Raw genomic sequence first — 14,870 nt, 5'->3', positions numbered from 1 at the left:
CTCACTCCAGCAATTTCCTTAGCCGCATCCCGCTTGCGGAGCTGATGAGCCAGCATCCTACTCGCCTTTTCACCATGTTCGTACACTGCCCCTTGTGCCTTCCTCCACTGTGCCTCCGCCTTTCTAGTGGTCAGCAAATCAAATTTAGCCTGCAGGCTGCGCCTCTCCCCCAACAGTCCCTCCTCTGGTGCCTCTGCGTACCTCCTGTCTACCTCCAGCATCTTTCCCACCAGTCTATCCCTCTCACTCCTCTCGCTCCTCTCCCTGTGTGCCCGGATGGATATCAGCTCCCCGCGAATCACTGCCTTCAGGGCTTCCCAGACCACCCCCACCTGAACCTCCCCCGTATCATTCACCTCAAGGTACCCCTCAATACTTGCCCGGACCCTCCTACATACCTCCTCCTCCGCCAACAACCCCATATCCAACCGCCACAACGGGCGCTGGTCCCGCACCTCCCCCATCTCCAATTCTATCCAATGCGGAGCGTGGTCGGAGATTGCAATGGCCGAATACTCGGCCTCCTCCACTCTCGGAATCAGTCCCCTACTCACCACGAAGAAGTCTAACCGAGAGTAGACCCTATGTACGTGGGAGAAAAAAGAGTACTCCCGTGCCCTCGGCCTCACAAACCTCCATGGATCCACCCCACCCATCTGGTCCATAAACCCTCTCAGTACCTTGGCCGCCGCCGGCCTCCTACCCGTCCTAGAGCTGGACCGATCCAGTGAAGGATCCAACACCGTATTGAAGTCCCTTCCCCATGATCAAACCTCCCGCCTCCAGATCCGGGACCCGTCCCAACATACGCCTCATAAAGCCCGCGTCGTCCCAATTTGGGGCATACACACTAGCAAGTACCACCTTCTCTCCTTGTAGCCTGCCCCTAACCATAACATACCTACCCCCCTTATCCGCCACTACCTCCGATGCCAAAAACGACACATTTTTCCCCACCAGAATCGCCACTCCCCGGTTCTTCACATCCAACCCAGAGTGGAAAACCTGCCCCACCCATCCCTTCCTCAGACGGACCTGGTCCGCCACCTTCAGGTGGGTCTCCTGAAGCATTGCCACATCTGCCTTTAGCCCCCTCAGATGAGCAAGTACCCTCGACCGCTTCACCGGCCCATTCAATCCTCTCGCATTCCAGGTGACCAACCGGATCAGAGGGCGTCCCGCTCCCCCCTCCCCCGTCGACTAGCCATAGCCCGTCGACTGCCCGCCCCAGGCCAACACCCCCTGCCCGACCCAGTCCCCACTGCGACAACACCTCACCTCTGTCCCCCCCGGCCCCCACCAGCTCCTTCCTGACCCTGCCAGCAGCAACCCGGTATCCCCCCCCCCCTCCCCCCGGCTAGGAACCTTCCTAGCCGCGAACCGTCCTCCATTGTACTTCCGTGGGTCAGCTAACTTTTGCTGACCCCGGAAACTCCCGCCAATAACACGACCCCTCCCAAAGTGGGATCATCCTCCATCCTATCCCTCCTCCAGGCACCGCTCCAGCGCGGGGAAGAACCAGTTAAGGCCCCTCCCCCCCATCATCGTCTCCACCCCCCAGCCCCGCAACGCGGGAAACCAGAGGAAAGCCCGCGCTTTCGCACTGCCCCACCACACCCTTCTGACGCAGCGCCCAAATACCAGCCCCACTCCATACCCCCAACCCGACATAGAATACAACAAACCCCCCCAACCCTCCCCGCAAGATACAAAACTCAAACAATGCCCCACAGCAAAAAACATAACAGAACACCCCCATAAATAACTATTTCAAAATTGTAAAAGTACAGAAAAAGAGAACACAGCAACAGCAGAATCCAGCAATAAAGTATTACAACCGACCCCGCAACCCCCAACCCCTAGTTCAAGTCCAGTTTCTCCGTCCGCACGAAGGCCCACGCCTCCTCCGGGGAATCGAAATAATAATGCTGGTCCAAATAAGTTACCCACAGGCGCGCAGGCTGCAACATTCCAAACTTAATCTTCTTGTAAAGCACCTCTTTCGTCCAATTAAACCCGGACCGCCGCTTAGCCACCTCCGCACTCCAATCCTGGTAGATCCGTACTACCCCATTCTCCCAGTTGCTGCTCTTCACCCTCTTGGCCCAGCGCAGCACACACTCCCGATCACTGAACCGGTGGAACCTCACCAGCACCGCACGCGGGGGTTCATTCTCCTTAGGCCGTCTAGCCAGTACCCTGTGTGCTCCCTCCAGCTCCAAGGGCAGATGGAAAGACCCGGCCCCCACTAGCGAGTTCAGCATCGCAGCCACGTAGGTTGTCAGGTCCGACCCCTCCGCAAGGCCCAGGATCCGCAGATTTTTCCGCCTCATGCGGTGATCAAGCTCCTCGAAGCGGTCCTGCCACTTCTTGTGGAGCGCCTCGTGTCCCTCCACCTTTCTCACGAGGATCCCGGCCTCTTCCTCTCGTTCAGTGGCCTGTGTCTGCAGCTCCTTGATGGCAGCACCCTGGGTCGTCTGAATCTCCGAGAACCTTTTGTTCGTTTCCTGCAGAGAGCTCAGTACCTCAGCCTTGAAGTCTGCAAAACAGCGCAGGAGAGCAGCTTGTTGCTCCTGGGCCCACTGCTTCCACTCCTCTGGAGCTCCGCTGGCCGCCATCTTGGATTCCTTCCCCCGTTTTTTCTGGGGAGCTGCTGCCGTTTTTTCCCCCTTTCCACTCCGAGTTCGAGTCATGAACTGCGGGGAAAGTCGATCAGCACACCTTCTCCCACCGGGGGATGTTGAAAAATTTCCGTTTTGGGCTCTAAAAAGAGCCGAAAAGTCCGTTTGAAACGGGAGCTCCAAAATGTGCGGCTTCCTACGTCATCGCTGCCACCGGAAGTCCCGGTTCAGCTAATTTATGATATACAAAGTAGATACAGTATAATTTTTAGATTTCTTGAATTCACTGCAGCGTCTCTCAAGGTAAAGGTATCAGCTATTGTACTGTAATGAAGATAGTATTTCCCTTAATTGGGATTATAGGTACCTTGCTAGATTCTGTAGCTTTTTACTCAAGTGTTTAAAGTAAATACCGTTTTAAGTCTTGATGAATATCTCTCTGTGACATTGTTTAAAACCTTGATTCTCCACTAAAAACAAGATTATACTTCCTTTTTCTAGCACTATCAATGTTATGATTGATTTACGTTCAATTGTGAATTGCATGTTCGGTTCTCATAGAATCATCAGTGGAGGAGGAGGTTATTCGGCCCATCGAGTCTGGACTGGCACTTGGGAAGAGCACCCTATCTAAGCCCACACATCCACCCTATCCTTGTAACCCAGTAACCCCACCCAACCTTTTTCGACACTAAGGGCAATTTAGCATGGCCAATCCACCTAACCTGCACATCTTTGGACTGTGGGAGGAAACCAGAGCACCTGGAGAAAACCCACGCAGACATGGGGAGAAGTGCAAACTCCAATAGACAGTGATCCAAGCCGAGAATCGAACCGGGGACCCTGGAGCTCTGAAGCAACTGTACTAACCACTGTGCTACCGTGCTCTCCCACTGGGGGTTCTGGAATAAACTTTAATATAATTGACAAAATATATTGTCTTATAGACTTCTGTATCCAAACTTGAGAACCCATCTCTGTACACCCTTCAATGGAGAGTACAGACTGAGGAGAGCTACCCGGACCCTTATAATATTTGGGTTGTTATAAACTGGCTAAAACTTGTAAGAAAGGCTATCTGAAGGATGATAATATTCTCTAGTGTTTTTGTTTTCTTCAGGAAGAGTTAGATCAGTTCTTCAAACCCACTGAAGTATCTCTGAGACCTGTCTTTCTCAACGGTACATGAAAGTGACCATCTGAAGAGTACACCTTATTCAAAATAGTTCCAAAAGGGGTTAGGATTATAATTTACTTAGTACTTCCACTAGTTTCCCTTTATCCATCCTACTAGCAACATCTTCAAAGACCATGCAAGCTTTGTTGCATGTGTATCATTTTCCTAAACGTCTGTTGACTCTGCTCAACCATACTATTTCCTAATTGTCCTGTTACCATGTCCCTCATTATTCTAGCATTTCCCTACTGCTATCTGACCAACTGAACCATAATTTATTTTCTTTTTCCTTCCTACTATGTTCCTGATAGGCATCCAATTGCAGTGAATGCAACCAGAGGGTTAATTTATTTGCATGATTTTATTACTCACTCAAAAAATGATGACTGATTTGCTGTTTATGTCTGGAGTTTCATGTACAATTAGCTTGCTTTACTGAATAACCAACCAAATTATTTAGTTAACCCAAGTCTGTCACAATAGGAACGCTGTACTTTGAATGGACTGCAATCTAACTTTAATTTGTCACAGGAGACTGTAACCTGATTGGCTAAAAGGCATACTGGGCTAAATTTAAATATCTGGAGTTACTGATTTAAATACTAGTTTTGATTTGACTTATATTACCATTTTTAAGTTGATTTGAATTACTTTTAAAACATTTTTAAATTTGACTTAAATAACTATTTTGGGTTGAATTAAATTAATATTTTTAATTTGATTTTATTAACTTTTAAAATTTCAATTAAATACCTATTTTTAATTTGTTGTCAGATCAAGAGGGATAAATAATCAGTTTTTTAAAAATTCTAATTAAAAAGTACATGGGGATTGGATTTAATCTGACACAAAAACATCTTTCTAAAGTTTAATTTCAAAGGTTTAATTTAAAGGAATAATTCATGGCAGGACAGCTGCAAGGCATGGTCTGCTCCTCTTGCTCCATGTGGCAGGTTGGGGATAGTTCCAGTCCCCAAGGTCAGCATGTGTGCAGGAAGTGTCTCCAGTTGCAGCTCCTGGAAGCTCGAGTTTCAGAGCTGGAGTGGCGGCTGAAGACACTTTGGAGCATCCGCGAGTCGGAGAGTATCGTGGATAGCACGTATGGAGAGGTGGTCACACCGCAGGCTCAGGCTCCGCAGGCAGGAAGGGAATGGGTGACCACCGGACAGAGCAAGGGAGCAAGGCAGGTAGGGCAGGAATCTCCTGTGGCCATGCCCCTGCAGAACAGATATACCGCTTTGGATACTGTTGAGGGGAATGGCCTCTCAGGGGAAAACAGCAACAGCCAAACTCGTGGCACCACGGTTGGTTCTGCTACAGAGGGGATGGGTGATAAGTGTGACAGTGCAATAGTTATAGGGGATTCAATTGTAAGGGGAATAGTAGACGTTTCTGTGGCCGCAAACGAGACTCCAGGATGGTATGTTGCCTCCCTCGTGCTCGGGTCAAGGATGTCTCAGAGTGGGTACAGGACATTCTGGAGCGGGGAGGGTGAACAGCCAGTGGTCGTGGTACACATCGGTACAAATTACATAGGTAAAAAAAAGGTATGAGGTCCTGAAAGCAGAATACAGGGAGCGAGGAAGGAAGTTAAGAAATCGGACCTCGAAGGTAGTGATCTCAGGATTACTACGGGTGCCACATGCTAGTTAGAGTAGAAATGACAGGCTATTTAGGATGAATACATGGTTGAAGGGATGGTGTCAGGGGGAGGGTTTCAGATTCCTGGGGCATTGGGACCGGTTTTGGGGGCGGTGGGACCTGTACAAACTGGGTGGGTTACACCTGGGCAGGACTGGAACTGATGTCCTAGGGGGGCTATTTGCTAGAGCAGTTGGGGAGTGTTTAAACTAATGTGGCAGGGGGATGGGAACCGATGCAGGAAGTCGGAAGGTAGTAAAACAGGGACTGAAACAAAAGGCAGTAAGGGGGAAAGTGTAAGGCACAGAGGCCATAGTCAAAAAGGGCGACAGTACAAGGTACAGTGACTGAGGGGAGCTTAGTGAATAGGCCCAGTAATACTAAAAGGAATAAACGGGAAGTAAAAACATAAATGGAAAGCGACGCGGCAGGTTGTTACATGAAGACATTGGTTCCCCTGTTGCCTCACAGCGCCGAGGTCCCAGTTCGATCCCGGCTCTGGGTCACTGTCTGTGTGGAGTTTGCACATTCTTCCCGTGTTTGCATGGGTTTCGCCCCCACAACCCAAAAAGATGTGCAGGTTAGGTGGATTGGCCACGCTAAACTGCCCCTTAATTGGAAAAAAAAATGAATTCGGCACTCTAAAAAAAAAATATGGATTCAACGACTAGGAAAATTAGGAGAAAAGTTAAGAGGAAAAATAACTTACGAGAGGTTACTGGTCGAGGTGTTAAGATTCAAAACAGAGGTATGAAAGCCAAGATAAGTGTACTTTACCTGAATGCTCGTAGTATTCGGAATAAGGTAAATGAGTTGATGGCGCAAATCATCGTGAATGACTATGATTTTGTGGCCATTACTGAAACATGGTTCAAGGATGGTCATGACTGGGAGTTAAATATCCAAGGGTATCAAACTATTCGGAAGGACAGAATGGATGGTAAAGGAGGTGGTGTAGCTCTGTTATTTAAGGATTACATCCGGGCAACAGTAAGGGATGACATCGGTGCTGTGGAGGATAAGGTTGAATTGATTTGGGTGGAAATCAGGAATATTAAGGCGAAAAAGTCACTGATAGGAGTAGTCTGTAAGCCACCAAATAGTAACATTATGGTGGGGCAGGCAATAAACAAAGAAATAACATATGCATGTAGAAATGGTACAGCAGTTATCATGGGGGATTTTAATCTACATGTTGATTGGTTTAACCAGGTCGATCAAGGCAGCCTTGAGGAGGAGTTTATAGAATGTATCCATGATAATTTCCTAGAACAGTATGTAATGGAACCTACGATGGAACAAGCGGCCCTAGGTCTGGTCCTGTGTAATGAGACAGGATTGAGGAACAGTGGAGAACCTTCCAAGCAATTTTTCACAGTGCTCAGCAAAGGTTTATACCAACAAAAAGGAAGGACGGTAGAAAGAGGGAGAATTGACCGTGGATATCTAAGGAAATAAGGAGAGTATCAAATTGAAGGAAAAAGCATACAAAGTGGCAAAGTGGGAGACTAGAGGACTGGGAAATCTTTAGGGGGCAACAGAAAGCTACTAAAAATGCTATAAAGAAAAGTATAGATAGATTATGAGAGTAAGCTTGTTCAGAATATAAAAACAGATAGTAAAAGTTTCTACAAATATATAAAACAAAAAGAGTGGCTAAGGTAAATATTGGTCCTTTAGAGGATGAGAAGGGAGATTTAATAATGAGAGATGAGGAAATGGATGAAGAACAGAACAGGTTTTTTGGGGCGGTCTTCACAGTGGAAGACACAAATAACATGCCAGTGACTGATGGAAATGAGGCTATGACAGGTGAGGACCTTGAGATGATTGTTATCACTAAGGAGGTAGTAATGGGCAAGCTAATGGGGCTAAAGGTAGACAAGTCTCCTGGCCCTGATGGAATGCATCCCAGGGTGCTAAAAGAGATGGCTAGAGAAATTGCAAATGCACTAGTGATAATTTATCAAAATTCACTAGACTATGGGGTGGCCCCGGGGGATTGGAAATGAGCAAACGTGAATCCACTGTTTAAAAAGGAGGGAGGCAGAAAGCAGGTAATTATAGGCCAGTCAGCTTAACTTCGGTAGTAGGGAAGATGCTGGAATCTATCATCAAGGATACCGTGGGCAGCACGGTAGCATTGTGGATAGCACAGTCGCTTCACAGCTCCAGGGTCCAAGATTCGATTCCGGCTTGGGTCACTGTCTGTGCGGAGTCTACACATCCTTCCCGTGTGTGCGTGGGTTTCCTCCGGGTGCTCCAGTTTCCTTCCACAGTCCAAAGATGTGCAGGTTAGGTGGATTGGCCATGATAAATTGCCCTTAGTGTCCAAAATTGCCCTTAGTGTTGGGTGGGGTTACGGGGATGGGGTGGAGGTGTTAACCGTGGTGCTCTTTCTAGGAGCCGGTGCAGACTTGATGGGCCGAATGGCCTCCTTCTGCACTGTAAATTCTGTGATCTAATTCTATGAAATAGCGAGGCATCTGGATGGAAATTGTCCCATTGGGCAGACGCAGCATGGGTTCATAAAGGGCAGGTCGTGTCTAACTAATTTAGTGGAATTTTTTGAGGACATTACCCGTTTGGTAGATAACGGGGAGCCAATGGATATGGTATATCTGGATTTCCAGAAAGCTTTTGACAAGGTGCCACACAAAAGATAGCTGCATAAGATAAAGATGCATGGCATTAAGGGTCAAGCATGGATAGAGGATTGGTTAATTAATAGAAAGCAAAGAGTGGGGATTAATGGGTGTTACTCTGGTTGGCAATCAGTAGCTAGTGGTGTCCCTCAGGGATCAGTGTTGGGCCCACAATTGTTCACAATTTACACAGATGATTTGGAGTTGGGGACCAAGTGCAATGTGTCCAAGTTTGCAGACGACACTAAGATGAGTGGTAAAGCAAAAAGTGCAGAGGATACCGGCAGTTTGCAGAGGGATTTGAATAGATTAAGTGAATGGGCTAGGGTCTGGCAGATGGAATACAATGTTGCCAAATGTGAGGTTATCCATTTTGGTAGGAATAACAGCAAAAGGGATTATTATTTAAATGATAAAATATTAAAACATGCTGCTGTGCAGAGAGACTCATGCCAGTGCTTGAGTTACAAAAAGTTGGTTTACAGGTGATTAAGAAAGTGAATGGAATTTTGTCCTTCATTGCTAGAGGGATGGAGTTTAAGACTAGGGAGGTTATGCTGCAATTGTATAAGGTGTTAGTGAGGTCACACCTGGAGTATTATGTTCAGTTTTGGTCTCCTTACCTGAGAAAGGACATACTGGGGCACTGGAGGGTGTGCAGAGGAGATTCACTAGGTTAATCCCAGAGTTGAGGGGGTTGGATTATGAGGAGAGGTTGAGTATACTGGGACTGTACTCGTTGGAATTTAGAAGGATGCGGGGGGATCTTATAGAAACATATAAAATTATGAAGGGAATAGATAGGATAGATGCGGGCAGGTTGTTTCCACTGGCGGGTGAAAGCAGAACTAGGGGGCATTGCCTCAAAATAAGGGGAAGTAGATTTTGGACTGAGTTTAGGAGGAACTTCTTCACCCAAAGGGTTGTGAATCTATGGAATTCCTTGCCCAGTGATGCAGTTGAGGCTCCTTCATTAAATGTTTTTAAGATAAAGAGAGATAGTTTTTGGAAGAATAAAGGGATTAAGGGTTATGATGTTCGGGTTGGAAAGTGGAGCTGAGTCCACAAAAGATCAGCCATGATCTCATTGAATGGCGGAGCAGGCTCGAGGGGCCAGATGGCCTACTCCTGCTCCTAGTTCTTGTGTTCTAATTGTCAGAGCTGAATATACAACTGGCGACCATTGAAGCTTCCAAAAATCTGTCCAAAAACAGGGGTCAACTTATTCAGCAAGTGTAAAATATGAATCGTTTGTGTGGGTGGTCTCCATTTTGAAATGAGAAAAAAATAACATTGGTAATTCATATGAAATTAGTGTGGCAGAGTTTATTTCAAGAATTAATTGTACAAAGATAATATTATATTTCTTTGTTGTGCAAAGACAAAAGGTATGGAGGTTCCCACACTCTGGGTTCTTAAAAAAACCTCTCATTGCATTTTACAAGTGTGTTGCTCATACAATCAAGGTGCTTAAAACCTGCAGAAACACTCTGCTGACGTCACTACACATCATGTGACACAGAACCAGCAAGAATACCTTCCTAGATACCCAACACTCCTCCCTCTTTACTTAATTAGTCCAACAACAATTAACATTTATACAACAGATCCCCTGATGTGTTGGGCCGATTCTCAGTCACTTGCCGCTGATAGTGGCGTTCCCAATCCAACAGAGAATTGCGGATTCTGCTAAAAACGGGAACCCATTTGCATCCAATTAACGGCTGGAAACCCGATTCTCCCTGCCCCCATGATGTTCCTGCCCTCTCAGTCAGAATTCATACGGGTGTGGATTCATGCACGTATTTCCAAGCATGGCACTGACGTGGTGGACCTCATGGTGTGCCAAGATGGTAATTATGGAACGTAGGTGCCTCCTTAAATTCCATTGGAGGGGCCCCCTTCCCCACACTGCAAATCATGCCCATTCCCCATCAGACTCCCAACAGAGATCCCCCATCGTCCACATCAAAGCTGGGTCAAAGGGTCATCTGGACTCGAAACATTAGATGCTGCCAGACCTGCTCAGATTTTCCAGCATTGTCTCTTTTGGTTTCAGATTCCAGCATCCGCAGTAATTTGCTTTCATCAAGTGCTTTGCCTTCCTCTTTTTCACAGCAAGCATTTAGCTGCCTTTGGTGTGGTCAGGGACTGTCAAATCACAGCAAGAGCATTTAAAATACAGTGGTTAGCTTCAATGCAGGATAATGGAGATGCATTCAAGTAAGAAAGGAAAGATCGATGAATATCACAAGCTAATTGCAACTGCATGTTTGGATTATAGTCAACAGTTCTGACTTCATTAAAGCTTTTCACTGTATTGTATGCATTTTCACATTCTTCTGACCAGTGCCATGCCTGTTTCATGTACAGCAACATATGTAAAGGCTTAAATAGTGTTGCTAAATTCAACACAAATGTACCATTTAAATTCATCAATTTTAAAAGCAACTTTAATTGTGTCACATTTTGAGGACGATGTGCTTCTAAGACTCTTGACATTTTCTTTGGGTCTTTGTGTAAACCGTCTTTGTTGATATGACCAAGGTAATTTATGGATGAATGAAAAAGACAGTTTTCCTTTGATCTCTCAGGTTCTGGCTCTGTAGCTACTTCAGGGTAACTGTCAAATTGTCGAAGTGTTCCTGTCATCTAAATAATATTATACTTCATTCAACCCACTTGGTATTCTATCCCTGGATCTTTGAAAAAGAGCAGGGGCAGATGTCATTCCAAAAGGAAGTCTTCTGTAATGGAACAGACCATTGTGTGTTACGTAGTGGCTGTGATTCGGCAGTCACATTAAGCTGCAGATATGCCTGAGTATACTCAATTTTACTGAATTTCTGTCCACTAGAAAGTCCAGCAAACAAGTCTTCAATCAGCGGCAGTGGATAATCATCTACGGACAAAACTGGGTTTATAGTAGTTTTTAAATCTCCAACCATACTCTGCCAAATAGGGCAGGAAAAGTTCCATAGTACAACATGAACACAGAATTTTGCATCTGCCCATTTGCTTCCACTTTCACCATAATGCATTCTATTAATGGTACAACCTCTTTCGCGTACTTAGGATCACATTTGACAATTTTAAAGGAAGATGCTTCAGCTTTTGATGATAAATTGTCTCACTTATCAGTGATACTGCTTCACCCGTATCCACTTCCATTTTAATTTCATGAGCTTCAAGTTTTGGATATGCTCAAAAACCTTGTTGATCAGCCTGCATTGACAAGACACCTAGCTTCAGCTCTTGCAGTAGTTCGGTTTCGCTGTCTTTTGAGTGATCATGAGCTTCATCCACTAATATGTACACAACTACATTCCATATTTGTGTTGTTCTTCATGCACTTACTTGCTGTAGATGTTTTTGAGCCCAACACAACTTGGCAATATGGTCTTTCTTACCATAGTTCCTGCATGTATTTGATTTACTCCAGAATTCCCCACGAAGTGTCTAACCTGTGCACAATGGTGATATGGTTGCACATTTGCATCCTTGTTCCTTGCAATATCCATTTTGTGGATCTTTGCTCTAGACCCTATCTGTGAAGCTTCTCTCGTTGCAAGCTTCATAGATGTGGCAACGTCCACAGCATCTAAAGAGTTAAATTGCTTACAGTAAGTAGCTTCCTCTGAATTGCTTCACTGCATAACCCACAAAGTTTGTCTCGAAGAGTAATATGAAAAAATGAAAATTGCTTGTCACGAGTAGGCTTCAATGAAGTTACTGTGAAAAGCCCCTAGTCGCCACATTCCGGCACCTATTCGGGGATGCTGGTACGGGAATCGAACCATGCTGCTGGCCTGCTTGGTCAGCTTTAAAAGCCAGCGATTTAGCCCAGTGAGCTAAACCAGCCCTAATATCGAGCTAATCTTCTCAAAGATGCTACAAACTGTAAAATGGTTTCACTTTATTCCTGACCAAAGTGGTGGTATTGGAATCTTTCTGTAATCAAGAATGGTTAAGGGGCAAAATGTCCCTCTAAAATTGTTATTAATGCACTGAAGAACTTCTCTCCTGGTTTTGCTGGGTAAAAAAGCTTCTGTAGCAGCGTAAACATTTTACGGCAAGCTAAGCTGAGAAATGTTGTGACCTTTAGGTCCTCTGGTGTCCGATTATCTATTAAAAACAATTGGAATCTTGCTTCATATGAATTCAATGTTTCATAATCCTCATCAACACATTCATGGCGCTCATTTTTCCTGCGCTTTTTGGATCCTCGCTGTTAGGTTCTACACATTCCCCCCTTCCGACTGTATTGAAAAGTACGGCACAAACAATCCCTTGAACAAGCAACTATGAAATCTTTCCTCTTTTATGCCTGTGTGCTTCAATCTTTCCACTAGTGACCCGGGCAGAGTCAGCAGACTTCGGAAATTCCTGTGTCCCACAGCCCATGTAACTTTGCTACGAACGCAATCCCTGCAGTCCAGACCCTCTATCACTTCAACGCAAACTGGTCTTCCCCGATTGTCAGTCTTCCTAATCCTAGTTGCAGTCAAAAATGGTGGTTAGTACTGCTACCTCATGGCGCCGAGGACCCGGGTTCGATCCCGGCCCCAGGTTACTGTCTGACATGTGAAGTTTGCACATTCTCCCCGTGTCTGTGTGGGTCACACTCCCACAACCCAAAAGTTGGATTGGCAATGCTAAATTGCCCCTTAACTGGAAAAAAAAAAGTTCACATCAGCGGCAGTACTTCACCCAACATGTGCGAGAGTGCGCAGGTCCGGTCGCAAGAATCCTCTGTTGCTCCCGATGCCATTCAACAATTAGTCAATGAAATCTTCTTTCCAGTGTCATTTGAGAAAGTGACTAAGCAACTGAATTGGCCAAAGACCATGTGGGTATTCCTGGTTCAAACAAATTAGAAGGTAGAGCGAGTGAAGTATTTGAAACACTATCAGAGGACGTATCTAGGGAGTATGATGAGGTGAGAAAAGCCATATTAAGTGTATATGAACTAGTGTCAGAAGCCTGCAGGCAAAAGTTTAGAAATCTAAGGAAAGAAACAGGTCGGATATATATTGAATTTTAAAGAATTAAACAAGTAAATTTTGATAGGTGGATAAGAGCATTAAAAATAAACCAAACGGATGACACTCTTAAGAAAACAATTACCGTATATACTCGCGTATCATGCGACTTTTGAAAACCTAAATTGTAACCTAAATTTGGGGGGTCGCATGATACGCGAGATACAAAATTTGCGGGTGTGAAGTGCTGGCCAAGATTAGGCTGTTAAGCAGACCGTATCCATTTACGGTAAGTCAAATAGTACCCAGTAGTTAATGAAACTATTATAATTATTTTTGGACATAATGAAATATAAAACAGGAATACATATGTAGGTTAATTAACTATTACAGGTAAACTAAAATCCTTCAAATTCGCTTTCATTGTTATCAGTGTCATCATCAAATAAAGCTTGGAATTCTTCTTCATCGAGGCAGTCGTCATACTGATCATCTTCCAGGTCTTCAATATTTTCATCATCTTCTCCTGCATCTTCGAATAAAGCATCATCTTCACTTCCATCCAAAGCATTTGCTATTTAACATTTTTTAAATGCTTTAACAATCAAATCTCCATCTATCTCAGCCCATGCTTCTTTTACCCACAAACACAGTAGAGGCAAATCCGGAGCCTTCATATTCCCTCCCTTCGTAAATGATTTCTCTCCTTCCATCATCCAGTCATTCCATTTCTTTCTTTTATTGTCTTTAAATGGCTTATTAATGGATATGTCAAGTGGCTGAACGATGCTAGTCAAGCCAGCTGGAACGATTGCTATATCGGTGTTCGATTCACGAACAGCTTTCACAACAGAATCCACTCGATGTGACCTAAACATATCCCACACAAGTAAACTTTTTTGGCGTCGTAAACCACCTGCTCTTGATTCCCAAACTCTCTTCAGCCAAATCTTGCAGCCGTTATCGTTCATCCATCCTTTTTCATGGACATGGACAATGATACCATTTGGAAGTTTTAGTTTGGGCATTAATTTCCGTTTAAAGATAACCATTGGAGGAAGTTTCGTCCCATCTGCCATACACGTTAGTACAACCGTAAAATGTGTCTTTTCATGCCTTCTCCGACACCAAACAGCTTTGCAGCTTTAACGTTGTTGCTTTGTTCCGCTTCGGCAACAACTTGCAGCTTCAATTTGGCAGTATATTTCTTCGCAGATCTTTTCTCCATAGTGGCTAAGGGTAGAATGTATTCGATCGTTGTTATGTGTTACGGTACTTGTTATGTGTTAGGTAACTGTTTATTATCGTGATTAGAAACAGCAAAACAGCTGTTTCTCATTCGGTTGTTTACGGCGGAAAGCCTAGCCTAGTGTCATCTGGTATCTCAAAAAAGTGACTCGCATGATACATAAGATATATGATAAAATCATGTTTTGGGGACGAAACTTTAGGGGTCGCATGATACGCGAGATCGCAGGATACGCAAGTATATACGGTATGTTGGAGGAATTTAAAGATTCACTTCCTGTAGTAGTGAGAACTCATGTGGAAGAGCAAAGGGTTAAAACCGCTAGACAGGCAGCAGAAAGGCAGATGATTTTGAATTAGTTTATGAATCAAGGTTTGGTTTTCAGCATCAAATTCAGTTTTGTGACCCAGGTTGAGGGTCATTTGGGGACAAGGAAAACGCGAGCAAAAATACAAAAACATTTTATTGACCTGCACTACATAAGGATGCACTTGAAATTTGCCATAGGAAAACTTTAAGCGTTAATCAAACCAGCACCCTTAATACCCATGCTGG

The 14,870-nt window shown here is 44.9% G+C and overlaps 1 protein-coding gene across 4 annotated transcripts in view; it reads right to left on the bottom strand.

Moving 5' to 3' along the window:
* Nucleotides 1-14,870, bottom strand: part of bend5 (BEN domain containing 5) — a 253,252-nt gene that overhangs the window by 74,398 nt on the left and 163,984 nt on the right. Inside the window, exon 8 of one of the 4 annotated variants that reach the window (XM_038809773.1) lies at nucleotides 9,385-11,685. The exons of 2 other annotated variants lie outside the window; for them this stretch is intronic. In XM_038809773.1, the coding sequence (XP_038665701.1) occupies nucleotides 11,659-11,685 (27 nt within the window). In that variant the 3' untranslated portion in view covers nucleotides 9,385-11,658. Of the gene's footprint in view, nucleotides 1-9,384; nucleotides 11,686-14,870 lie in introns of those variants that run through there. One more of the 4 variants, XM_038809774.1, reaches the window with a different exon arrangement.

This window comes from Scyliorhinus canicula, chromosome 10 (genome assembly GCF_902713615.1).
Source record: "Scyliorhinus canicula chromosome 10, sScyCan1.1, whole genome shotgun sequence".
Classification (NCBI taxonomy): Eukaryota; Metazoa; Chordata; class Chondrichthyes; order Carcharhiniformes; family Scyliorhinidae; genus Scyliorhinus; species Scyliorhinus canicula.
Note: the sequence above shows the minus strand (reverse complement) of the source record. Positions and strands in the feature narration are given on the sequence as shown.